This window comes from Medicago sativa, chromosome 3, assembly GCF_051527215.1.
Source record: "Medicago sativa cultivar Bolivia chromosome 3, Bolivia_mono, whole genome shotgun sequence".
NCBI lineage: Eukaryota > Viridiplantae > Streptophyta > Magnoliopsida > Fabales > Fabaceae > Medicago > Medicago sativa.
The window spans coordinates 86,221,805-86,248,687 of record NC_140751.1 but is presented as its reverse complement, the minus strand read 5'-3'; the positions used below and the strand labels follow the sequence as shown (position 1 = coordinate 86,248,687).

The 26,883-nt window shown below is 34.4% G+C and overlaps 2 protein-coding genes, 1 long non-coding RNA gene and 1 other non-coding gene across 5 annotated transcripts; 2 read left to right on the top strand and 2 right to left on the bottom strand.

Annotated features, from left to right (window-relative positions):
* Positions 1–10,675: 10,675 nt before the first annotated feature.
* Positions 10,676–12,528, top strand: LOC146941321 (uncharacterized). The gene is made up of 2 exons (XR_015032324.1): positions 10,676–10,880; positions 12,345–12,528. It is a non-coding gene; the product is annotated as an uncharacterized LOC146941321 (long non-coding RNA).
* Positions 12,529–13,289: 761 nt separating this feature from the next.
* On the bottom strand, positions 13,290–16,753 carry LOC146941320 (2-oxoglutarate-dependent dioxygenase 19-like). Its single transcript, XM_085755088.1, has 4 exons — positions 16,305–16,753; positions 15,261–15,499; positions 13,920–14,247; positions 13,290–13,716 (listed from the first exon to the last, which is right to left on the bottom strand). The coding sequence occupies exons 1-4, from the start codon at positions 16,584–16,586 to the stop codon at positions 13,465–13,467; spliced, it is 1,101 nt and encodes a 366-aa protein (XP_085611214.1). The 5' UTR covers positions 16,587–16,753; the 3' UTR covers positions 13,290–13,464.
* A 1,867-nt stretch (positions 16,754–18,620) lies between these two features.
* Positions 18,621–18,693, bottom strand: TRNAA-CGC (transfer RNA alanine (anticodon CGC)). Its single transcript has one exon. It is a non-coding gene; the product is annotated as a tRNA-Ala (tRNA).
* A 2,801-nt stretch (positions 18,694–21,494) lies between these two features.
* On the top strand, positions 21,495–25,025 carry LOC146941318 (CCT motif family protein). 2 transcript variants are annotated; one of them, XM_085755064.1, is made up of 4 exons: positions 21,495–22,059; positions 23,394–23,888; positions 24,029–24,175; positions 24,560–25,025. In XM_085755064.1, exons 1-4 carry the CDS (start codon positions 21,949–21,951, stop codon positions 24,650–24,652), a joined length of 846 nt encoding a protein of 281 aa, XP_085611190.1. In that variant the 5' UTR covers positions 21,495–21,948; the 3' UTR covers positions 24,653–25,025. The 2 variants fall into 2 exon arrangements, with proteins under 2 accessions (XP_085611190.1, XP_085611191.1); XM_085755065.1 differs by lacking the exon at positions 21,495–22,059 and adding an exon at positions 22,801–22,838.
* Positions 25,026–26,883: the final 1,858 nt, after the last annotated feature.

The following is a 26,883-nucleotide window of genomic DNA, read 5'->3' as shown; positions in this document are numbered from 1 at the left end:
GACACTTCATTGCTGAATGCCCTGATCTTCAAAGAGAAAAGTCAAAGGACAAGTCAAAGAGGTCTACATTCAAACCAAGCAAATTCAAGAAGCAGATTAAGCAGAGTTTAATGGCAACCTGGGATGATTTGGGTAGTGAATCTGGATCTGATAAAGAGGAAGCTGATGAAGATGCAAAGGTAGCTGTTGGGTTGGTAGCAACAACAACTTCAGAAGCTGAATCAGATTCAGACTCAGAAGATGAAAACGAGGTATATTCCAAAATTCCCAGAGATGAACTTGTTGAGTCACTTAAAGAACTTCTTACACATTTTGAAGTAAGAACCAATGAGTTGAAGGATTTAAAAGAAAAATATGCTGAGTTGGTACAACAGCAAAAATCAACTCTATTGGATCTGAAAGCTTCTGAACAAGGACTTAGGGGCTTTGACTTCATGTGTAAAACATATGAAGATCAGCTCAGGTTCTTATGTCAGAAGCTACAAGAAAAGTGTAATGAAAAACCTTTAAGTAACCATGAAATTGCTCTTGAAGAATTTATTATATCTGGCATTGACAGAAGCAGAGTAGCTTCTATGATTTATAGCATTTACAAGAACAATGGCAGAGGAATTGGTTTTCCAGAAGTGAAACTTGAGAAAACCAATCTAAAATCTTGTTGTGAATGCATCAAGGAAGGTCTGAAAACCTTCTTTGTACCAGAAGGGGCTGAGTTGGAAACTGTTGTTCAATCATAACCTGAAGCTTCTAGTTCTAAGGCTAAGATCACTTCAAAGCCAAAGAACTCTAAGTCAAAGGCTATGATCAAATCTGATTCCAAGACTTCAAAGGTTAGGATCCTGAAAAGATCAGAACCAATTCCTCAGAGTCTGGTGAAACCAAAATCTGGGGTTCTGAAGTCTAAGTTTCAGAAGAAGACAGTTACTGCTTCTGAAGTACCAAAACCTAAGGTGATGGTTAATCAGAAGCAACCCAACTTACAGCACAAGGTACAAGAAGTGAAGAGTAAAGCCTTAAGTACTAACCTTCTAGGACCCATAGAACAATGGGTACCTAAATCTAAAAATGTCAATGATGCAGGTATGTCTAAGAGCAGTGCCAAAGCAAAGATCATGGTACCTAGACAACGGTTGCTCAAGACACATGACAGGAGACAAGTCCATGTTCCTCAGCCTAACAATGAAAGAGGGAGGAAATGTGAAATTTGGAGGCAACCAGTCAGGCAAGATCATAGGTACAGGAACTATTGGTAATTCCTCTACCTCAATTAATAATGTATGGTTGGTAGATGGTCTTGAACATAACCTTTTGAGCATTAGTCAATTTTGTGATAATGGTTATGATGTGCTTTTTGAAAAACCCAACTGTACAGTAATCAACAAGGAAGACAAATCCATTGTGTTCAGAGAAAAGAGAGTTGACAATGTCTATAAAATCAATTTTTCTGAACTGGCTGATCAGAAGGTGATTTGCCTACTATCAGTGAATGATAAGAAATGGATGTGGCACAGAAGGTTGGGACATGCTAACTGGAGGTTAATCTCTAAGCTTAGTAAGTTACAACTTGTGAAAGGGCTACCAGACATTGACTATCATTCAGATGCACTCTGTGGTGCATGTCAGAGAGGGAAAATTGTGAAATCATCTTTTAAAACCAAAGACATTGTTTCAACCTCAAGACCTTTAGAATTACTCCATATTGATTTATTTGGACCAGTGAGTACTGCATCCTTATATGGAAGTAAATATGGATTAGTCATTGTTGATGATTACAGCAGATGGACTTGGGTAAAATTCATAAAGAGTAAAGATGTTGCGTGTGATGTATTCAGTAGCTTCTGCACTCAAATTCAATCTGAAAAAGAATCAAAAAGTTTGAAAGTCAGAAGTGATCATGGTGGAGAATTTGAAAATGAGCCATTTGAAGCTTTTTGTGAAAAACATGGAATTTTCCATGAATTCTCTTCTCCTAGAACACCACAACAAAATGGGGTTGTAGAGAGAAAGAATAGAACTTTACAAGAAATGGCCAGAACCATGATTCATGAAAACAATTTACCAAAACATTTTTGGGCAGAAGCAGTGAATACGGCATGCTATGTTCAAAACAGGATCTATATCAGACCTATTTTGGAGAAAACAACATATGAACTCTTTAAAGGAAGAAAACCCAATATCTCTTACTTTCATCAATTTGGATGTACATGTTACATTCTGAACAACAAGCTCTACCTAAAGAAATTTGATGCCAAGGCCCAAAGAGGAATCTTCTTAGGTTACTCTGAAAGGTCAAAGGCATACAGAGTGTATAATTCAGAAACACTCTGTGTTGAAGAATCTATGCACGTTAAATTTGATGACAAGGAGCTTGAAGATAAAACTTCAAAGCAAGATGAAAGTTTTGCAGAGATACAGGTTCCTGAAGTTACTCCAGAACCTGATCAGATAGCTGAATCTGAAGATAGTCCAGAAGCTGAACCCACATCAGAAGCGCAGGATGAAGCTGCTTCTGATGAAGCACAAGATGGCTCACATCAAGAAGATCCTCCCAGAAACACATTCAAGCACAAGTCTTCACATCCTGAGGAGCTAATCATTGAAAACAAAGATAGTCCAAGAAGAACAAGATCACATTTCAGACAAGTAGAGTCAATGATTGGACTAATCTCAATGATTGAACCTACAACAGTTGATGAAGCACTTTCAGATGATGGATGGATCCTAGCTATGCAAGAAGAGTTGAATCAATTTCAAAGAAATGATGTGTGGGATCTGGTACCCAAACCTCAGCACAAGAACATTATTGGAACAAAATGGGTATTCAGAAACAAGCTGAATGAGCAAGGTGAAGTAACAAGAAACAAAGCCAGGCTTGTTGCACAAGGGTATAGTCAACAAGAAGACATTGATTACACTGAAACGTTTGCTCCAGTTGCAAGATTGGAAGCAATCAGGTTACTTCTTTCCTATGCAGTCAATCATGGCATAATATTATATCAAATGGATGTCAAGAGTGCATTTCTAAATGGTGTCATAGAAGAAGAAGTGTATATCAAGCAACCTCCTGGATTTGAGGATATTAAATATCCTGACCATGTTTTTAAACTGAAGAAATCACTATATGGCTTGAAACAAGCTCCCAGAGCTTGGTATGATAGACTAAGTAATTTCTTAATCAAGAATGATTTTAAAAGAGGACAGGTTGATACTACACTCTTCAGAAGGACCCTTGGGAAAGATATTCTTGTTGTGCAAATATATGTTGATGATATAATATTTGGTTCTACTAATGCATCTCTTTGCAAGGAATTTTCTGAGTTAATGCAGGATGAATTTGAAATGAGCATGATGGGAGAGCTGAAGTTCTTCCTTGGCATTCAAATCAATCAATGCAAAGATGGAGTCTATGTTCATCAATCAAAGTACACAAAGGAGCTTCTGAAGAAGTTCAAACTTGAAGATTGTAAAGTGATGAACACTCCAATGCACCTTACGTGCACCTTAAGCAAAGAAGATGAAGGAGCTAAAGTAGATCAGAAGCTGTATAGAGGTATGATTGGTTCTTTGTTATACCTTACTGCATCTAGACCAGATATTTTATTCAGTGTATGCTTGTGTGCAAGATTCCAATCACATCCTAGAGAATCTCATATGACTGCTGTCAAGAGAATCTTCAGGTATTTGAAAGGAACAACTAATCTTGGACTCCTTTATAGGAAATCCTTAGATTATAAGCTAATTGGATTCTGTGATGCTGATTATGCTGGTGATAGGATTGAAAGAAAGTCAACCAGTGGCAATTGTCAATTTCTGGGTGATAATCTTATATCCTGGGCTAGCAAAAGACAAACAACTATTGCTATGTCTACAGCAGAAGCAGAATACATTTCAGCTGCAAGTTGTTGTACACAACTACTTTGGATGAAACATCAGTTGGAAGACTATCAGATAACTGCTAACAGTATTCCCATTTATTGTGATAATACTGCTGCTATTTGTTTGTCTAAAAATCCAATTTTGCATTCAAGAGCTAAGCACATTGAAATCAAACACCATTTTATCAGAGATTATGTTCAAAAAGGAATTTTAGATATACAATTCATTGATACTGAAAATCAATGGGATGATATATTTACTAAGCCTTTAACTGTTGAAAGATATGATTTTATAAAGAAAAATTTGAACATGCACTACGTGTCTGATTAGATGTTTGCTTGCTCCTGAATAGGATTTTAGGTTCTGAAGTTAGTTCAGAAGCAGTAGTCCATCAGAAGCTCTTTATTGAGGTTCTGAGGAAAACTCGCTTCTGATGATAACGTCAGCATCTGAAGTCCAGAAGCTGGATTTATTGCTTTCGAATAGTTGAATTAGTGGAAACGTTGGGAGTTACTTTTTAAAAGTAACTTCTGGCCCACTAACTTGGTAGTTACTCTGTGAACTTCTTACGTGGCCTGTATGTGTTGGTGTATAACTAAAAGGGCAATGATGATTTAATAGCTTTGAAAGTACTTTTCACGCGCCCCCAATTTTGTCATTAATGTTATGTTTGTTTGTCTCTTTTGAATTGCAATCGTTTTACTTTTAACACTTTGTCAATTCACACACTTCTCACTCACAACAAACACATTTTGCTCTCAAACCTCTTGCGAAGTAAGCGCAAAAACATTAGAACCCTAAATTCTCTAAATCTTCTTCAATCATCATCAAATGGCATCATCAAGCTCGCAACGAGAAGTTTCAGTATCTACTTCACGTATGGTTCCTGAATATGACTACAGAGGAAGAAGCATGAAATTGGAAGAATGGGAACTACAGGTTCAAATAGAAAATCCGGTGGACTTTGAATCACTCGCCTTCCATGAGTGTTGGATCAGAAGCTACTATGTAAAGCAGGAACTTATGCATTACTTCAAGATGTTGAATGGACCAACATACGAAGCATTGGTCAGACACTTCTGGGTGAGGGCTAAGGTTTATGACAAAGCTGTGTCTATAACTGAAGAAAGTCAAATGGTGTTGATTTATCCCGAACTGGAAGGGAAGACCAGAGAAGAAATGGGACTTGAGCCATTTACAGGTATTGAAATCAGGTCAAGTATTTGTGGTATTCCAGTAAGAATTGCGGAATGGCAGATAGAAGCTGTACTATGTAGAGAGGCCTCTGGAAAATACTCTGGAATTGATCTCTCAAGTACAGCTGAAGAACGCTTCTGGAAAGAGAAAGTAAACTTGGCCCTGTACAACTCAACGCAAGCAGGAAAGTATGCTGATCTAAGCATGGATAAGAAGCTGCTTCTGAAGATTCAGAATGAGGACTTACTTCCATGTGGTGGAAGTGAGAAACCCAATTTGGCACAGAAGGTCTTTCTTCAGCACTTCATTAAGAAGGAGAAAGTGAACGTGCCAAAATATATGTTCAAATACTTAATAGAGTGTCTGAAACAGAGTCAGCTGCAGAATAGAACCTGGGTACCTTATGGAAGACTCTTGTCAGAAATATTCTATCAAGGAGGAGTCTTGGACAAGCTAAGCAGTGCTGAAGCCTTCACAGATGAGCTGCTTGATACTAAAACTGGAAAGTTCATAAATGCACAAACCCTCAAGAATATGAAGTTGATCCCTGCTGTCACCAAGCTTCATACAGATTTGAGTGAATCACTTGTTAAGTCTGATCTTATGAAGGTCTTTCCACCCATCTGCAAGAAGGATCCCCTTGAAGTGCAGATGCACTATATCAAGGAACATTTTGAGGCAACCAGTGAGAGAATCAGATTGGAAGATATTCCAGAGGAAATGTATGGTGGTGCTCTGCCACGAGCCAGAGGCAGAAAGTCAAAAAGGAAGATGACTGCAGAGCAATACCTAGAGTTTGAAAAATCTGCTAAGAAGGCAAAAGTTGCTGCTGACAAGCTCAAGATTGGTGGTTCATCAGTACCTTCAATTGAAGAAGCTATTGAAGACATGGATTCTAGATTGATCATGGATGTTGGCATTACTCTTGATCAACCTGCAGTACCAAAGAAGAAGATGAAGCCAGCATTAAGGAGGACCAAGGACTTTTCTCATGTTTCTAAGAAGAGTGAAGCTCCTACTATTGTTTCAGAAGCTATTGGAAAAGCTATGGAGATTGCTTCTGAACTTCAAGAGAGGGTAATGACAGAAGCATCACAACTTCTTAAAATTCCTGACACTGCTGAAGATGATCAAATGAAGACAGCTGATTGTTCAGAACCTTCTACTACAGGTAATATTTTCACACACTCAGAACCCATAGTACATGAGATATCCAGTGACTCTCCTTCACCTTCTTCAAAATCCTCATCATCATCTTCAGATTCTGATGATGATATACCCATAGCTCAACTTGTTAGAAAACCAGTAAAACGCCAGTCAACATCAACCAATACTAACACAAAGCCATCTCAGTCAAACACTTATGAACCAGTTGGTCATATAATCAATGAGAAGTTGACTGAATTGGCTGTGCAGAGAGATAGAGTCATCAATAATATCTTTCGCCTTAACCCTCAACCTCTTAATATTCAACCCCTCAACATGATTGTACCAGAAAATGTTGAGACAACCTCAGAGAAAGCCTCTGAGACAACTCCAGAAGCAGCTGCTTCTGATAAAGTTGTTTCAGAAGACCCCCCACAACAAACTCCTTCACCAGAAAAAGTCTCTTCACCCCCTACAACTTCATCACCCCCAATTGTTCCTGAACTATCTGTTCCTGAACAAGTCTCTCCTCAAAAGACCGTTCCTGAACATTCTGTTCCTGAACAACCAGTTACTAAACCCACTCCTGAACCTGAACCTGAAACTACCGCTCCTGAACACATTGTTCCTGAGCTAACCTCTGCTTCCATATCTTCTTCACCAGTTCAAGTCATCAAGATCATCCACCATACTGGTGTATGTGATATGGACACAGACTCTGAGGATGATCAATATGATCATGCCTCTGATATGGTAGTTGACCCCACTCCTGACCAACCATCAACCAGCCAATCATCAACTACAAATGACCAATCATCATCAAACCTACCAATTGTTCCCTAGCCCCTCCAAAACCCTCTAAACAACCTTCACCTCCCACCATTTACCTGGATTCTCAAGTACTAAAGAATGTGTGGGAAGATATTGCTTCTGAAGTTCTCAGACTGATAGCAAGTAGAAATGATCTGGGTCATACAATAAGCTATCAGAAGCAATGGAGAATGATCAAAGAAAGAGTCATCAACCTGATTTCAGCTCTGCATGATTCCTGCATTGAGGCTCAAGAGCAAGCCAAGCAGAAGCTGGAAGATTGGTTGAATGACATTGAAGAGAATGATGGAGATGTAGAAATTCTTGGTACTTGGGTGAAGAATTCACTCAGTATCAGAGGCAGAAAACCTGATGAATTCCTGCCTAAGGAGCTGAATCTGATCATTCCTTCTGAGATTCTGGAAAAGATTGATGCACCTAACCTGGCTCTAGCTCAGGAGAACAAGGTGCTCAAAGAAGAAAATGACAGGCTGGAAACAGAGCTACTAGAGCAGAAGCTGAAGATATCACAGTTGGAAGCTGATATGCAAGAAGCCAAGATCAGAGAAGACAACTACAGAAAAGATATGGACAAGAAGTATGCTGATGTTCAAGAGCTTCTGAAGAAGATTTTAGAGAAATAAGCCAAACCCATAGTTGCACACTTTTAGCTTATTTTTCTGTCTTTTTAGGCTTTTGATATTCTTTGTTCATTTCTGCTTCTGAATTAGTTCTTTTTGCTTCTGATATTATAAGCTTCTGAATTTTTCCTGTTTCTGAAAATCTTTAACTGTTTATACCGTGTATGTCATTATTTGCTTTGATAATAATGCTTACTATGACTGTTTATTTAATCTTTGAAGATGGTTACAATGCTTTTAATTTATATTGAATTATGATCTGAACCTTTAATCTTACGTTTTTTCTCATCTCTTCTTTTTGTTTATGTCTTTTTGCTAATGACAAAAGGGGGAGTATATGTGATAGTATTTAAAGGCTCTGAGCCCCATTAATTGAAGTTTGAAAATTTTGAAAATTTCTATCCTTTTTATCGGTGTATCAAAAAGGGGGAGTATCAAATTTCAAATAACAATTAATTGAACCATTCTTCTTATCTATAAGTCAATTCTTTCAATTTTTTATAGCTCTGATATTATTGTGCGAAAAATGAATTTAATTAACCTGGATAGAACTTAGGGGGAGCTTACAAACCTCACCTTGAAGACTATCAGACTCAGGGGGAGTTAGAGCTTACAAACCTCAGACTCTGAGCTTACAAACCTCAGAACCCCAAGGTCAACTTGTTAATTAGATTAACAACAATTGATCAATTTTTAAATACTATTGTTTGCCATCATCCAAAAGGGGGAGATTGTTGGAACAAAATGTGTTTAACAATGAACCTTAGAAAGTTTTGATGATAACAAGGTATTAAAAATTGTAAATTGGACTAGCTAATATTTGTTCAAGTGTACAGGACCACAGTTAAAAAAGTTACATCATTAATTGGTTCTGAATGAGCAAATAAAGAGCAAAAGAAAATGAAGCTTAGATGATTCTGAAGGCAATACGCTCCTGAAAGTAAAAGCGCTCCTGAAGTCAAGCTGCTCCTGAAGAATAGTGCTCCTGAAGACAAGAGGTCCAGAAGCCACATCATCAGAAGCTGCACCATTAGAAGCTGCAGAAGCTGCACCATCAGAAGCTGCAGAAGCTGCATCATCAGAAGCTGCCTCATCAGAAGTCATTTCACCAGAAGCTGAAGATCAACTGGATTTGCAAAACATTCAAAGATTGAAGAATCTACATTGCAAAAGCTGTCTATTGGATTCGAAAACACAGCAGAAAATTAGTGGAACATTGCAACGGTCATTTCAAAGGTGTTTGAAGGCATGTGCTTGCAATTTGGACGAAAGCGTTGACATTGTACTTTGTACGAATTGTACAACCACGTTCTCCACTACTCTGTTTTGTGTCCACGCTACAAGACAAGAAAACAGCTCCAGAATACGGTCTCGCCTGCATATATGTTCCTTTGGATAAGGAATGGATTTCAAATTGGTTCTTCATAGGACAACAACCAAATCAGGCAAAAGATCATTGGTGAAAGATCAAGCTTCAACAACGACTTTTTGGTGTGCTGGCAATTTCACAACGTCTCTTTCACACCTCTATATAAAGGAGTGAAGACTTAGAGTTTTGGCAATGCAAGAACGCTGAACGAAAGACTCATAACATTTTTACAAGTGCCAAACCTCTGCTGAAATTGTTCTGCATTCACTTAGAATTTCCGTGTCTCAAAGTCATATCTTAGAAATTCTTAAGTTCATTGAGTCTGTATCTGATTTGTATTGTGAGCACCTCTGATTGTATATCAAGTGTTCAACCTTAAACAATTTTCTGTGTAATTTTGTTTAGTTAGGAAGTCTCTTGCAGTTGTGCTTGAGCAGGAAGTCTCTTGATTGTGTTCTTGAGCAAAGGAAGTCTCTAGCTTGTGTGCTTGAGCAAAGGAAGTCTCTTGCTTGTGTGCTTGAGCAATTGTAATCAGATATTACTCTTAGTGAAATCTCCTTGGAAGTGCAAGGGGGACTGGACAACTTCCGGATTGTGGAAGGAACCAGTATAATTGCTTTGTGTTGTTCTTCTTCTCTCTCTCTGTTTTATTCCGCTGCATTTAGATTCTGATCATCACTTCAGAAGCTGTCTCACTTAGCTTCTGATCAGTGTGTTCAGTTTTTAGGAGAAACGAAGAATTTTTCAAAACACAATTCAACCCCCCTTCTTGTGTTTTTCTCACCTTCAAATGCTACTCGTGGAAGCAATGCAAATGTTGGTGCTGATGTGGAAGAATAATATTGATGGTTTATAAATGTAGGAAACAATTTGATATTTTGTAGGCACTTTCTAGTTATTAAAACTTTAACCATTTTGGGTGTTGAGGAAATAAATTGAAACAAAAAGTGACATATTGACTAGATATTTTTGGTTTATAAATTGAAACAAAAAGTGACATATTGACTAGATATTTTTGGTTTTTTCATTGATAATCTGTGTTTGGATTTTTTGCTATAAAAGGGTAGTCTTTGATTGAATATAATTTTACAAGAGCAATCAAACATTGCTTCCTCTCTTATTGTTCCTTTGTGATGATGAGAAAAAATGATCTAACTAAGAGTTAGTATCTTATTTCATCATGTTATGAGTTAGTATCTGCCATTTTCTCTTCTCTACCATTTTCTTGAAATTGGATTTCGATTCAAATTAAAACATTTGCATGATGTTAAAGTTCAAAATTTGGATCTAAATATGACACATCTGAATCTTTTGGTTTTTTCTTTGATACGATGTCGAGATTTTTGGCTATAAAATGGTAGTTTGTGATTTGTATTAAGTTGACCCACGAAGTTTAGAATCTTTTACCATTTTCTTAAGATAGTGATTCAGCCAAAAATATAAATATTTGCACAATCAAAATTTGAATCTAAATATGACACTTCTCTTTCTTTTGGTTTTTTCTTTGATAATCTTTGTGTTTGGATTTTTTTACTATAAAAGGGTAGTCTTTGATTGAATATAATTGTACAAAAGCAAATCAAACATTGCTTGCTTTCTTATACTTCCTCTGTTGTTTCTTTTGTTAATCTGAGATTTAAATCAACTTTCTTAGTTTATAAAGATGTTTATTATTTTGTTCCGATTACTTTCTGTCTGAATATGCAAAGCATGCTATTTTGACTAAATATATGATGACATGTTTTATTCATCTTTTTAATCTTTTTGTTTGGTGACAGGTTTTATGCATCAATTTTAGAAGAGTTCAAATAAATGACGTTGGAGAGACAATCAAACTGAAGGTATAATCATGGTTTTAAATCATGGCTTGAAACATATTCCTTTGTTCAAACCTGAATACAATCAAGTATATTCCTTTGGTTTTGGCAATGAGTCTCAATGACTACTTTGCATAGACTGCACAAGTAAGCATCTGATCTGATTAGTCTTTGTTAGACCATTTACAATGGCTTGTTGAATGTCATATTCAACATGTTGAAACCATTGTAGGGGGTTATTGAAAATGAGAGAAGAGGAGAGAGGTGATGAAAGAGTTAAACATGTTGAATATCTGACCGGGAGGACACGTGGCAAGCTTGCATTGGACTGAAAATGGCGCGTGGCATGCACGCGCAGACAGGGAGCGTGGGAGAAGTTTTCTGCGGAGAGAGAAAGAGAAATTCATAAAGCTGTGACACTTGGCATGTTACGATTGGCTGCTTGGATTTTTATCTTCTTAATAATTTGGACTCAATTATTTCATTGCAAATAATTTTTTAAATTTTTTTTTTTACCAAAATTCGTGATTTTTTTTTTCTCTACAAATAGAGACTTGAATCATTTGATTTGGACACAGAAAAAAACCAAGTTTTTCACTCTCTTAAGTTAATTGTGTGTCGCGTGCTTAGTTTGTTGTATTGCATTTTAAGTTAAGAAAATAAAAATAAATTATTTTACAAAATTTTGTTTTTCCAAAAAAAACTAAAAAATAAATTGTTAATTGTATTATTTTAATTTAATTATAATCGATAATTATAATTTTATGTAATTATAAAAACAAAAATTAAATAAGAATAAGAAATAAAAAGTGGTGGGGTAGGGTGTTGAATGTTTACCATTGGAGTGGTAAAAATTGAATGGGTGTTGAATTAAGAGAGAGAAAATGATGTGGAGTGTTGGGAATTGAAAAAGTGGGTGTTGAAGGTTATTGAAAAAAATTTCCCATTGTATATGGTCTTAGCAATCATATCCTCTTTTGCAAAGCCATTTTTGAAAAAGGAATTTTTCCTTCGGTTGACTATTCCTATAAGTTTGGGTGGGGCTGATTGCATGGTTTAGTTTCTTTTAATATCACATTTTGCTTTACAAAATTATCAAATGGATGTGACCTTAATAATCATTACGTGGTTAGCACTTCATCTGTATACTTTTTTATCATCCTAAAAATTTAATCTATGCAAGCTTGCTATTGGACTTTAATCTAATTATATTAGTAAGTATCAAAATACATATACATCCAATAGTTTTTTTGACACAATCTACATCCAATATTTTATTAAGAAAGATTTTGTAGGAATTCCTCATACATGGGGGGCTATAGGTATTTGATTTAAGTCCAAATGTTTATATTCCTCAAACATGAGTCTGTACATATTTAGTTCATGTTTCTATTTATTATATTGTAGGTATAAATATTACTGTTATTAACTATTATATACAATAAATTGTGACTTTTGACTAATAGTTCTCATACATTTCTTTTGTAGTGACATTTGGAGCCATCAAGAGATGTTGAACCTATTGTTGAGAATGACTTTTTTGATTAGTTTATCTTTTATCTATGTTATTTTTGTTTTTGTGACTTTTAACTTATGTTATTATTGGATGATTATTACTCAATGTTGTTGTGTAATGGAACTAAAGTAGACGAAACTATATGTTGTTTGTTGATTTTTTTATTTCTTACAAGATAGTCATATTTAAATTATCTGCGAATTATATTATATTTTATGTATTTTGTATTGTATTGAGAGTTAACACCTACATCTTTACAAAAAATATTCATTTCGCCCGTGCGTTGCACGGGTGTAAATCCTAGTATCAACTTATCCGTGGAAGTACAAATTAGGAACAATTTTTTTTGTAGAGAAAATATTGGCTACACCTTTTTGTTTTTAATTAAAAAACAAATAATGTTTTAAAAGTATTCCAAAAACTTATTAATTTTGCATCCTAAAAAATAAATATTTATGGGTTGAATTTGATGTGAATTTTTTTTTTTGGTCTAGTAGCCTAGTGGCTAGATTCACACACATTATGTGTGGAGAAGGGGGAATCTGGGGTTCGAACCCCGGCCCCTGCACAAATTAACTGAGCTACACATTTTAATTGTTACAAACCCGATAGTGTAAATTAATTAAGATTGTGTACCTAAATATAATTAAATAAAAATTAAAAGTTACCTTATTAAAATTGATTTTTTTTTTATAGAAAAATTGACTCATATATTTGACATTTAACGTTACATTTGTATATTACATTTTGATTGATTGATATCTTGAAAGGGTAAATACCTCCTAAACAAGAGAGGGTAAAAACATGGTCATCAATATGTCCAAATTGTGTGCGAGATTTTTTTGGTCCAAATTTTGTAAACCAAGTACCCGTGAAATAATACAAGAAATTGAATTAATTAAAGCAATACTCCAACATTTAGTTTTTTAACATTTATTTATTTGGCATTTTCTTATATAATTTTTACTGAATTTATAAACATTATCTACTACACTCTACACATACCATTAATTAACATCAACCATATTCAACATCCATATTTTTAAACTTTGATAATTTCCTCTAGAACTAGACAAGACCATATCATACATGTCATTTTTTAGCACTATACCGAACCTGGTCCAAAGCCCTTTCATCTGACAATCGTGACTTCTGTTGAACTAAGAAATAATCACGATACTTGATACTTTTGAACAATGGCTTTTCTTTCTGTAATAGTTCAGGGGCAGGTCCAACATCTCTATCTTCTGCAGGTCCATTCACCACTACAAGACTTATTCTAGTATCCTTGTTGTTGAGGATTGCTCGATGTAACACACTCTCATACCTCCCGTTACTCACAGCCTAACCAATACAGAGGATATACGTTAATCAAACATTAAAATGAGTTAATCACAATTGGTAATGGAAATTGCAATGACTTTTGTAATTTGAGTTTAAAATATAATAAATCACAAATTAGTCATAAAAAATGAAGTGTCTTTAATTTCAATGACTAATTTGTTATTTCATAAATGTATGTGACACATATAGAAGAGCATAGTGACCTCAAGTTGATCTCCAATGTTGACAACTAAGCAGTTGGGAATGGGATTCACATTGACCCATTTACCCTCATGTTTAACTTGAAGACCTCCAATTCCATTTTGTATAAGGAAGGTCAAGAAGCCAACATCAGAATGAGCAGGCAACCCTAGAGCAAGGTGTGGTTGTGGACATGGAGGGTACAAGTTCACAGCCATGATTTGTAAGCCAGAGTCAAAACCAGATGACTCAATTATAGAATTGGATTCTAATCCTAAGCTCTCGGATATTCCTTGAATCAATTTCCTTGCCACACATGTGATTTTTTGGCTATACTCAAATGCAACTTCCCTGCACAAATGTTGACCAATTAATAAAAAGAACACATGAATTGTTGATTAAAACTAGAGTAAAAAAAATGTCTGATTTTTTTTGTTGGAAAAAGAGGGCTAAAGCCCCAAGCAAAAAAATTTCAAAATTCGTCTCTGATTTAATTGTATTGGTGCTATATAAATAAATGTTGAAGTCAACATTAGTGGTGCTTTTAAAATGGACCGCTAGGCTCGCATTGGATAGTTACTAGTTTTATCGGATAGGGTTGAAAAGTCCACATTAAATACTCCTTCCGGTCTTATATATAAGAATTTTTTTTTTTTACATTCATTGAATAATTAATGTAATACTACTTCACGGCCTACATTTAAAGTACGTTCAACACTAGAACACACCAATGAAGGGCACAATTTGTAGTGGTTCTCCCTTTACTCCTCAACAACTCCTTGTCGAGACGGTATAAATACTCATTCTCACAGCAATGCAATGTACACAATATTTCTACTCTAAAACTTCATATTATTTTGTCCATTTAATGACTTGAGTGTCAGAATGCTTTCATGTACCACCCCACATTAAACATCAACGGAACACAACTCTAGTCATGTCAACATTCTCGGTCTATCCCAATCACTAATATTTTTTAGGGACTTTTTAAATTATTTTTGTACTTATAATGATTAATAGTGGTAGAATTTATTAATGCGGGTCTACTGGCTTCTATTTGACAACCGTAAACATCATAGACAATAGATAGGGTCTTGTTAACTTGCAAATTAAGAAGTTTATTTTTTAAAAAAAAAAAAGTCAATTGGTTCAATTTCTAATATATTGAATACACAAATTTTCATAGAAAAGTTACCATTTTAGACCTTTAAAAAGTGTATTGGGGTTACTCATTAACATTTCTCTATTTCATTGTCTTGGTATCAATTTTTCTCTCTTAATTTTCTTTTCTTTATTTTTTGAAGGGTTCTCTCTATTAATATTCGTTAGTAAAGCAGAAATTATTTTATGTTGAACTTAATTACCTGTAACCTGGTGGTTTGTGAGGGAAATTGAATTGGGGAGATGTTAAGACTTTGAGATAATCTCTCCAAAAATGTACACTCTCTGATGGAGGATGGAAGCTAGTGCCATGCCTGATGGGTGAGAAAGGCTCACCATTGTCACCAAACTCCTTCTTTTCCTCCACCGGCAAATCATGAAACTCGTGAGATTTTTTCATCAACTCCTCCATAAGACTCTCAGGAATTCCGTGGTTTGTGAGCTGAACATTGGGAGACCATATTAGTTGGCATTAATATCTTGTTAATATGTCTATGATATGATGTATGACCTCTCTGATAACTAAGAACTTGACTGTGTAATGTTGTCTAAGAGACCGAGCATAAATCTCAAACGCAACATTTGTACAATAGTAATTTGTGTCACCGTTATTAATAATAATAAGGTTATGTAAAAAATGAGGGTTAAATTTGTTTTTATTTTTTATAAATTCAACAAATTTGTTTTATTGTCGGCGTAAAAAATACACCTTTTAATCCATACAAAATTATAATATAGAAAGTTCTAGTCCTTGTTGAAATAAAATGTTAACTTTTAAATTTTTGAATGATCTTTTTTACAATCATGTATATTCAAAGTTCTTCGTAAAAATTTGGAATTGTTTAATATAAAATGAATTAAAGATGAACTTTTTTAAATGATAAAATCTCGAGATTAAAATAAACATGTGCCTAAAAATTAAATTTTGAGCTAATTTTTCTGATGAGATTTTATAATATTTTAAACATACTTATGAAAGCTAATTTTTAAGGGTCTTGTTAATATTCTCCTTATATTAATTTAACAACAAAAGCTAATACTATATGAAGGATAATTTTGTATGGATTATAAAGTGCGGCTTTTTTAGGGGAGAGAAAACAAAAGTTAATAATTGTGTAAGACCAAAGACATGTTTAACCATAATAATAATAATAATTTCTCCTTTCCAATTTTTATAAAATAAAAAAAATTGACATTAAATTTGATGTATCATTTGATAAAACTACTAGGTAGAAAGGAAAAGTTACCATGAAGAAACCCCATTCAGAACATGCCTTGGCAAGTTCATGAACAGTTTTTGTGTGGATTTGAGGGTCATCTGAGGTGAGGAGAGAGAAGTCAATGACTGGGATGGAAGCTGCAAGCTCCTCAGTAACATCAATAATATTATCATCAGGTTCTGTGAGGGAGTGGTAATTGGAAGGAATGAGAGAGGTTCCATTTGATTCCGCAAAGGCTTTGATGCATGAAATATTTGATGTATGAACTTTTGTCCGTTCTGATGATGTAATTGTAGTTGCTGAAGCCATGGATGTATCTTTGAGTTGGAATTGATTGATATATATTGAATATTGATGTAGTTAGGAAGTGATTGCAATCATGTAGGATTAGGAAGTGATGAATGAGAGTATTGATGTAAAATAAAATATAAACAGAGAGTACTTGTAATTACTAGGATATAATTGAAACAATAGGTAATCAATAAGCGGCCAAAGGTTGATATATTAAATAAGGGTGTGGACCAGAAACACTCATTGTCAGGGAATTAAAATTATTTGCGACAAACACTTCTCATTAACAAAAGATGAGTAAATGTTTTTAGAACAAGTCAAATTGCATTCTAACCAATGCATTCTAACCAACATAAGAAGTGTCGGGGAAGTACACGAAAACGGAAGACAAATCAATAATTTTAATTTATGTAAACTCAGATAAATGACATCCACCTACCTTTTATTGATAGATAAATAAGAACTTCACTTAAAATTATAAGCTCGCCTGCTTGGGCACAGGAAAAAAAATATATAATCAGTGTCCGCTAATGTTAGTAAAAAGAATATCATTGGAGTATAATTTTTTTTTTAAAGTGTTTCATATTTAATGACGGATGTGGTACCTTACTTACGTCTTTGTTAAGGTTACGTCTGTATTAAGGTATGTTTTGGGTAAGAATATTCTACACAAACTCAATCAACCAATCCATACATATATGGACAACAAGTGCTTCTCGTCCATTCTTCATAACTTGCAATTATGTCATTTGATTCAATAATACTTTTGTGCATATTAGCTGGTATTTGGATGTTTTCGAGTACCTCTTAATTTGATGTAGCTACAACAGAGACGACACGTCGTAGCCAACTTATTGATCAATCAACGTGTTCTCTTCTAACGTGAACATCTTGTTCTTTGAAAGCGCAAATATTGCTATAGTACTTATATCCAAAATTTGATTAATTATGAGTTACTATGACCGATCAAGGAACACAACGACTAGAATTAATTCTACCAAAATAAACCGGGGCATTCCCTCTTTTTCTACCAAACTAAACTCAAAATACATACAAGCATATATAAATTTCAGTTGTCATTTATGAGTTTTCATATCTTGGAAAATGTATGATATTTTCATTATCAATGCTATTAAGTATATCACTCTCCACACATGTAATGAAACAATCGTTCAGTCATTCATCAAAGAGTTTGGTTGACACTATCAAATATGACACTCTCTCTTTAGATATTTTGTGGTGAGTGGACAGGCTTAAGTTAGTATTTACTATCAACATGAGGGAAAAATATAGACCCTAATGTGATAAGTATGTGTGATGTAACATGAAGAGGGAGATAGACAATAAAAACATAGTGTTAAGTGAGTATTGCATAGTAGGGCCATTCAAATATAGTCATCATATTCTTATATACCAATCTATGTGTGTTTGATTAAATTGAAAGACAAATATCAACAATGAAGTGATTCAAGTGGTAAAGATTTTGAGCTCCTTTAACATGTGGTTAGGTTTGATTTCTGGCTCATGTATATGAAAAAAAAAAATCATATTAAAAGAGAATAATACACCTTGCATGGTATGCCCCCCACATATTTCCCAACGAAAATTAGTCACTAGTACCGCATTATGATGTTTTTGCTGGAGGAAACATTAAATTTGTCCCAACAATAACTATATATACTAGTATATTGCGGTTGTAGAGGATTCCGAGTCTGTAAATCATAGTCTCGTGGTCGAAGCACCATTTGATCGTCTAGATTAATTTCACGCATGTTTTTTTTACACAAATTCGTACATACTTGAGCTTATGTTTTATAAAAAAAATAAAATGAATTTGCCGTGAAGAGAGTTTTAGCTCTGCATATTTTTTTTTTTTTTTTTTTTGGAAAAGAAAGAAAACAAACATTGAGCATATGATTTATAAGGGGGGTGGTGAATAGCTGGTTTGAAAGTTGTGTTCCAGTATCCACCACTAGAAGCCCAATGGGCCTTATGTGTAAACGAAGCCTAATTGATCCAGACAACAAAATCAAAATAATAAGATAAAAAAATTGGAGCTGCGGGGAATCGAACCCCGTGCCTCTCGCATGCGAAGCGAGCGCTCTACCATATGAGCTACAACCCCATGTTGAAATGTTTTAGTTTTTATAATATATATTGTTTGTTAATATATGCGACTGATTTAAGTTAATTTCTAAACCAACTCATTCAAATCAAAAGTGTTTTGGTCTGTCTGGGTAGCAGCTTTGACATTTAGAATATGCCAACTCAACTCTTTGACATGTCTTATTATTTTTATTATATATTTTTACAAATTGTCTAGCACATCCTTTATCATAATTTTTTTTTATTAATTGTAATAACTGAAATCTAAATCTAATTTGATAGATCTGCTTTGCTTTATTCAAATTGAGATATATCTTGATCCTTTCACTTTTGTTTTAGACCGTACATATTTGCCTTTGGACTTGATTCAAACTGTGGAAGAGTTTTTAAGCGATGTGTTTTACTCAAATAAAATATTGGAATTTTAAGATTTTTTTAATGTTTAAGTAACACAAATGTATTAATTGGATTACTTTAATTATTTCTTGAGGCAATCAATGTATTTCCCAAGCTGGTAGAGAGATTCTCATTAAGAGCTCTCTTAATAATGAAATTGAAAAAATGTTGAATTCCTTTTGGTTGGGACATAATAGTGAACAATCTAGGAATATTCATTGGCTCTTGAAAACGACTCGCTATACCCAAAAGAATTTTGCTCTTCACCCTGCACTTTTCGCTCGCGCCCTGCAGCCATGCCAAAAATGCCCTTGCGCTAGTTAACTAACGCAAGTGTAAAATTATGCGCTACTTAACTAACGCAACGTGACTTAAGTCACGCATGTGTAAAAACTTTTTTACACTTACGTCAGTTAACTCACGGAGCCCACGTGAGTTAACTCACGTTGGGTTTTGTCTACACAATAAGCTTTGTGCTTTTGTCATATATGCCATCCCAAGACTTTTTGCTTTTTAAATTGAGTGTGACAGAGAGATTGGTATGATTGAGTGTGTCGGCCATCTTTTTGGTTAAGAAAATTGGAATAATATAGTAAATATTATTGTTAAATTTTATGAGAGTTGTAAGTGATTTGAAAAAGATAGAATGTTGGATTTATCTTAAAGAAATCTCAACAATGGACCTGAATCTTAAAGATAGTATATATCCACCACACGTGGCATTTTGTGGTTGTTTTGACTACCAAGTTGGATGGGTTACACTGTATTCTTGGTGTTGGAAACAGAATTTTGCAAAATCACAACTTTGTAACTAGCGTGAGTTAACTCACGCACCCTGCGTGAGTTAACTCATGCAACGTGACTCAAATCACGCATGTGTAAAATTAAGGTGCGTTAGTTAAGTCACGCTGTGTGACTTAACTTGCGCAGCGTTACTTAACATGCGAAAGGGCAATTTTGGCATGGCTGCAGGGTGCGAGCAAAATGTGCTGGGTGGAGAGCAAAATTCTACCCAAAATCACGGTGACATGAGTTTTAAAAGTTTGAAGGCTTTTAACTATACAATGTTTGGAAAACAAGCCTGCAAGTTGTTTGCAAATTCCGGTAGCTTAATCACTAGATTATTCCAAATTAAATACTTTTCAAATTGTGATTTTCTTGAATCTTGCATTGGCCATAATCCAAACTACATTTCGCGTGGTTACCGTAATAGATGGAGTGCGAATTTTGTTGTCCAAAGAGTGTAAATATGGTGTATTGGTTCGTGTGAAAACATAAAGGTTTAGACCAAAAAGGGTGTTATGATGGTACTGTGTTGATGAACCACCTTATCTCCATGATATGTTGGCCGATTTGAGAGTTTTTGACCTCATGGTGAATAATAGGAAGCAGTGGAATAAATAATAGTATCCACATTTTATTTTCAGTTGTAACAAGAGTATCCAATATTGGCAAAGAGTGGGGATGTGGTAAAAAATAAATGAGTTATCTGTTATGCATAATCTTAATAAAGCTCAACAAGAATTATTTAGTGTTATGTTTTGGAGTCGTTGGAAGTAAAGAAAAATTCCCAGCTCGTGCACATTAATTGTGCGCTCAAGTATGCGGCAGGAGCAATCAACGGAGGTGTGGACTAAATCGTCGCATGGTCATTACAAATGCAAATGTGGATGCACTCCACATCTCAACAAAGCATGCATTGATATGTGTATCACGGATGATCAAGGAAAGTATTGGATCCCAAAGATTATCTCTATAGTAAGATAAAATAGAATAAGTTCATCTAGACACACAATAATCAATTTACCCAATTAAATCATCGAATATAGAGTAAATTATTCCATTAACTAGTGCAAAACATCAAACCAAATGATTTTTAGTTATCCTAAATTGATGTCTTATATCCAAACATATATCAAATAACATCTTTTACTCAAAAATAAATTAATCATACAAAAATACGAGGCGCTAAATCATCAACCGTGTTAGCTCAATTGAGAGTTTGAGACTAATTTGCTATAATATTTAGGTCATCTCAAGGACAAGTTTGTACGTAATAAAAATTGTACAAAGACTAACTAAAGAAAAATTAATCTCAAATAAACATTGATATTAGATCAACTTTAAAGGATCAATAGTTAAGATTTCACTTCGTATTCCACAATAGTAAAAGTTTACTTAAACTATCATAGCAGACATTTTACAATCTCACTATCAATTTGTCAATTTGCAAAAATCAATACTAATTTGACCAAATGCATACAATTTTAAAGAAAATTTAACATATTCATTAACTCTTTAATTTTTAGTACAATTATTACAACGACAATATAGGTTTATGACTTCAAGTAGTCCTGAACTCCTTGTGGTCCTACACTGCCGTGACCTATAATAATACTGAGAATGAGTGATGATCACTGTTGTATTCCAGCCCCCCTACCACCATGACCACTGATATTGTCATATTGGCTCGGTGCAATTCATCTGTCTCTACTCTCTACTCTCCAAATTGCAATTATAATAATACTCCCAAAAATTATATATTAAAATAATAATACCCTACCTTTCGATATTTTCATTATAAAGTTCTTGACAAGAACATTGGGACACTAGATTATAACATGGTGTCGTCAGTTTCCTACTTTGTCCTTATTTTATATCTGTTACATCACACTTCCAAACTCCCCTCTAAATCTAAGTAACATCCCCAAATTTATGCTCTATTTACTCACCATTTTGTTTTTTCTTTTCTGAAATATAATAATACAACTTTTTCTATCTTGCTTTGCCTAACTCATCACTTTCTACTTTTTCTTTTAGTTCTTGTTCTTCTCTTCCAAGTTTAAGAGTGTTCTAGAAGTGTTTTTGTGTTGCAGAAATGTATAGAGAAAATGGTCTTCTTTTCCCATGGTCTTATCTACACAATTTCTCTCAAGAGCTTCATCAACTTGAAGACTACTACAGAAACCAGAAGTTCAATGCTTCAGTGGTGCTTTCTCATTTCTCTATCTCACCATTTCTTTGATGGGTTTTTCATTATATTCAATAAATTTTGAAACTTCACAGTTTGGTCACTCTGTATTCAATAAAGATTCTCTTTTATTTATTTGTAATTTATAAGTTTTATTCCTTGTTTGGTGGTTGATAATATAATACGAAGTTCAAGAAAGAAAGAAAAAAACTAACTTAGACTGTTTTTAATGTTAAATATGATTTTTAGTCTTTCCTTTCTGTCTGAATGTTTTCTTTCTTCTCATAGTAGTAGCACAAGTGGAAAAAGCTGGATTTGTGTTCATGTGCTAGATCTGAAAAAGTAATAGAAAATAAAATAAAATTGAGCATAAAAGGGAAATATTCCCTTTATGTGATAGTTCCGTGTTGTATAATCTTCCTTCTATTTATTTATGAGTTTCTAGTGTGAAGTGTGAAATCTTAGTGGGGTTTGTCTCTTTTTTTTTGTGCTGCACTGAGGGGAGATTAAAGAGGAAAAAGCTTTTTATTCGCTTGCCTCCTTTAAAATAAGGAGAGAAAATAAAAAAGTGTAGAGAAAGGGATTTGGTAATGCTTAACTCAATCATTTAATTATAGATTGTTGTAGAAAGGTTTTTGCTATTTCTGTTCCTGTTAAATTAATGATGAAAGTGGTCATTGACAATTGCAAATGATGGTTTTGAGGCTAGGTCTTTGGTTTAGTGGCTTGACTAATCCACCTTCTAATTTTGGTCAAAGGAAGAGTGTCCACCTTGAGTGTAGGGATTTACAAGGATGGTTAGGATTTTAAGCCTTTGCAGTTTAAGTATTTTGATATGTGTATATTTGTTTTTGAACAAGATGCTCCTAACCTAAGTTAGTTATTGCTTTATATAGCTTTCATTTATGCAAAGCTTATGCTAGACAGTGTGAATATTGTTTTGTGCTTTTGTGGTGTGTTATTCCTATTCTATTCTGTTTTGATGATTTGTACTGAAAAAATTAAAAGTACAAACTCCTTTTCTTCTTGATATGTACTGTTTGGATAATAAATACTTGAGTCAAAATTTCCTAGACCTGAGAATTTACACATTTCTTAGATTGTGCTTGAAACTTTCTGAAAGCATTTCTCAGTTCTTTTACTGACATGCTTTTTTCCTGTCGCTTCACTATCGCAGATAGATTCTCTCTTTATCTTCCTCCTACTTGTTTTTCTTTTCTTCTCTTTTTACGAAAGTTGAGAAACAGTCTCTATATGGTCTGAATCCCACTGATAAGCCATGTTTTATTACATCTTTTAATCAGTTTTTTTTTTTTTTTTTGTGTTTGTGGATATGTATGTCTTTAATGCAGAGTGACCTTGTTCAGTTTTCTGCAATGTCCGAGTATGATTTTGCAGCAGAAGGAGATCTGTTCAAAGCACCTGAACCGATGATTGAAGAGCCAGGCATTGACGTTGATCCCATGACAGCAGCCATCTCAATGATATCTTGTGGCGAAGATGTCAAGTCCACAGATATTTCTATTCTTCAAAACGAACAGCTTCTCAGCGATGTATTCTATGATTGCAAAAAGGATCTATTTGAAAAGGCGGGAATGGAGTCACCGCTCTCTGAGATTCTAGAAATCAAGGTTCCATTACTGAACATTGACGAGAACATAATTCAAGAAAACAAGCCACTTCCTGATATGCCATTATTACCGAAGAGCGTTAGCTCAGGAAGTTTAAGTTCGATGGATTGGATGCATGGATCTGCTGCAATGAAGCCTGCTTTCCTTGGTATCTCAGGAATAGATTTTGATGCGGTTTATGGCATGCGAAGATCATTTAGTGAAGGAGATATAAAGGTATGATAATTTAAAGTCCATCTTTTCACATCCAGAAATCGGATACTTTATCAGTTTATAGTATAAATTATGGATCCTACTTTTAAGGTGTTCCTAGGTATTTATTCCTCTCATTCGGATGGTTTCTGTTTTTGTGACAGACTCTTGGCAATGCTAATATGAACGTTGTCCAATCTCCGGTGGAGAGGCCGTTTTTTACCAGTAACTGCAGCAGTGAGGAGCGCCTACAAAAGCTCTCTAGATACAGGAACAAGAAGACAAAGAGGAATTTTGGAAGGAAAATCAAGGTAGTTTAACTATAAATTTACACATTTTCAAATATGTGAGATTTCACATGAATAAAAAGCGAGGGGTAACCTTGGCGCAACTGGTAAAGTTGTTGTCATGTGACTGTAAGGTCACGGGTTCAAGTCCTGGAAACAGCCTCTTGTGTAAAAACAGGGTAAGGCTGCGTACAATACACCAAATGGTGGGACCCCTTCCCGAACCCTGCGTATGCGGGAGCTTCAGTGCACCGGGTTGCCCTTTCTTCACATGAATAAAAAGCCTTGAAAATGTTATTTGGTAAATGCTTCCTGCTTATAACATGCCCTAAACCATTACCTACTTTTGAAGCTACTAACGATGCAATTATCCGTTGATATTCATATGATGATTTGGGTTGGTTTCAGTATGCTTGCAGGAAGGCTCTAGCTGACAGTCAACCAAGAGTCCGTGGAAGATTTGCAAAGAATGAAGAATCTGATCAGGCAAAGAAGGACTGAATGATGTTATCACGTTTAACCAAGTAGCTTTATGTGACAAAGACATATGAATGAAGTGAAGTGCTCAACGTAATATGTGCTTGGAATTGGATCATACTCCTGTGTGTGTCCACACTTGGTGGAGGAGTTGTATAAACTGAACAAATAATTGCCAAATATAGTAGATGTCAAATTTCTTAGGGTAGTTTCAAATCTTATCTGCTGTATTAAGGTCTCTGTAGACGGTAATGAGTCAAGTCAAATGACCTTCTAGCTCTAGATGTGTAAATAGGTTTGTTAAATAAGAGAACGGGGCAAAAAAGTGCCCCCATCCTATGTTCATGTATATGATCAAACGCATTCTATGCTTGTCAAATTACATCTATTATCTATATGTATATGCTTGCCAAATTACAGTATCTTGAAAAATGCTAGGTGCACAATTGAGAAACAAACTTGAATTGCTTGGACTGGTATATGTTTATGTATATATTGGTTAATGGTTACTGGTTAGGATCTGTGGATACGTGGTATTAAAATAGGTCAGCTTCTAACTTGATTAAGTTTGTTAAGCTAAATTGGATAAAAAATGTGATTGCAACAAAGAATGATGAATACCATACATTAAAAATCACAGTCAGCTGCATAACACATGTTCATGCTACGCGTATGTTCATGAATACGCGTATGTGTCAATTCAAATGCTAGCTCGACCACTGATCGCAACCTTGCTGAAGTATATATAAGTTATAGTCAGAACAGGATCAACAGTGAAAAACACACAGAAAAGTTGTCAAAGTCAAAACTTGTTAGCATTACACATTACAGTTACACCGAGTGTAATTCTAGAACGCATGAAAAAACAACTGTAGCTGCATTCAAAAATGAAAAATACAAACAAAAAAAAAATCAGATTAATACACATATATATATATATATATATATATATATATATATATATATATATATATATATATATATATATATGAGGAGGGATAGTAAGTTTATAGCCTTACTTCAAATCTCCACCTTTCATCTTATTTTAATCTAGTGGCTTAAAGGTAAGTTTTAATTGTTAATCATGTGACCATCTTTTTGGATCTAAATACCTTCTCCAGTTATTCTCCCTTAATTAATTCTCATAAAACAAATTTCCTTTCTCATAAACACACTCTTAAGTATTTTTTTTTTTTTAACTCATAAAACAAAATTTCCTCCTAATACTTTGTACCCTAACTCACCCAATTTTTTTTGGTTACGTACAATTTTTTGATTGGATATAATCATATAAATCACAATCTCAGTTCCACTCCAGCCTCAATTCTACATGGCTCCCAATCCCATTTCTTTCCTTTTTGATTTAGATTTCAATAGAAAAATTCTTCTCATGCATAGGTTCAAGAGGTGAGCGTGGAAAGCTTACATTTTAATTTATAATTCAAAGTGCAACCTTACTGTAATGTTTGAGAGAAAGATTAAAAAATACTTTTTGAATTGGTAGAGGTATGCCAAAAAAAGTAAAAAATGTGGAGGTATTTATTGCATTAATTAATAAAGGGCGATTAAATGGAGAAAGTATTTTCTAAGGAGATCAAAAAAGATGGTCACATGATTAACAATTAAAACTCAAATTTAAGCCATTAGATTAAAATAAGATGAAAGGTGGAGATTTGGAGTAAGTCTATAAACTTACTCTTGGAGTCAAAATATCCCTCCTCATATATATATACATATATATATATATATATATATATATATATATATATATATATTATTTTAAGATAAGGTAAACATATATGGGTTTATGAGTTGATTCTACTTAGGAAGAAAGAGTTGAGGTAAAAACTTGAGTTTAACCACGTTGCTCAAAAGTTAAAGACAAATATACAACAAACTCACACATACATTATTCATCTAAGTTAGTTTGATGAGTGGTGTGGGTTAAGAATATGCAATCAATATTATCTCATTGCGCCAATAACAGTTTGCGTAGTTAACTCAACTGGTGATATAAGAGACGTTAAAGAGTTTGAACAAGTTCAATTTCCAGCACACAGCCTCATCCCTAACATTTTATAGGTCTTAGGTCAAGTTTGATAAATAATAGATGAGACATGCATTAATCATAGTGGTTGACATCTCAACTATGCTGCCGCTCCAAGTCACCATATATGATATTTTGAAACCCACCAATGCTCACACCCTAAAACACGGTGACAAATACACTTTGTCATATAGATTATTAATAAAAA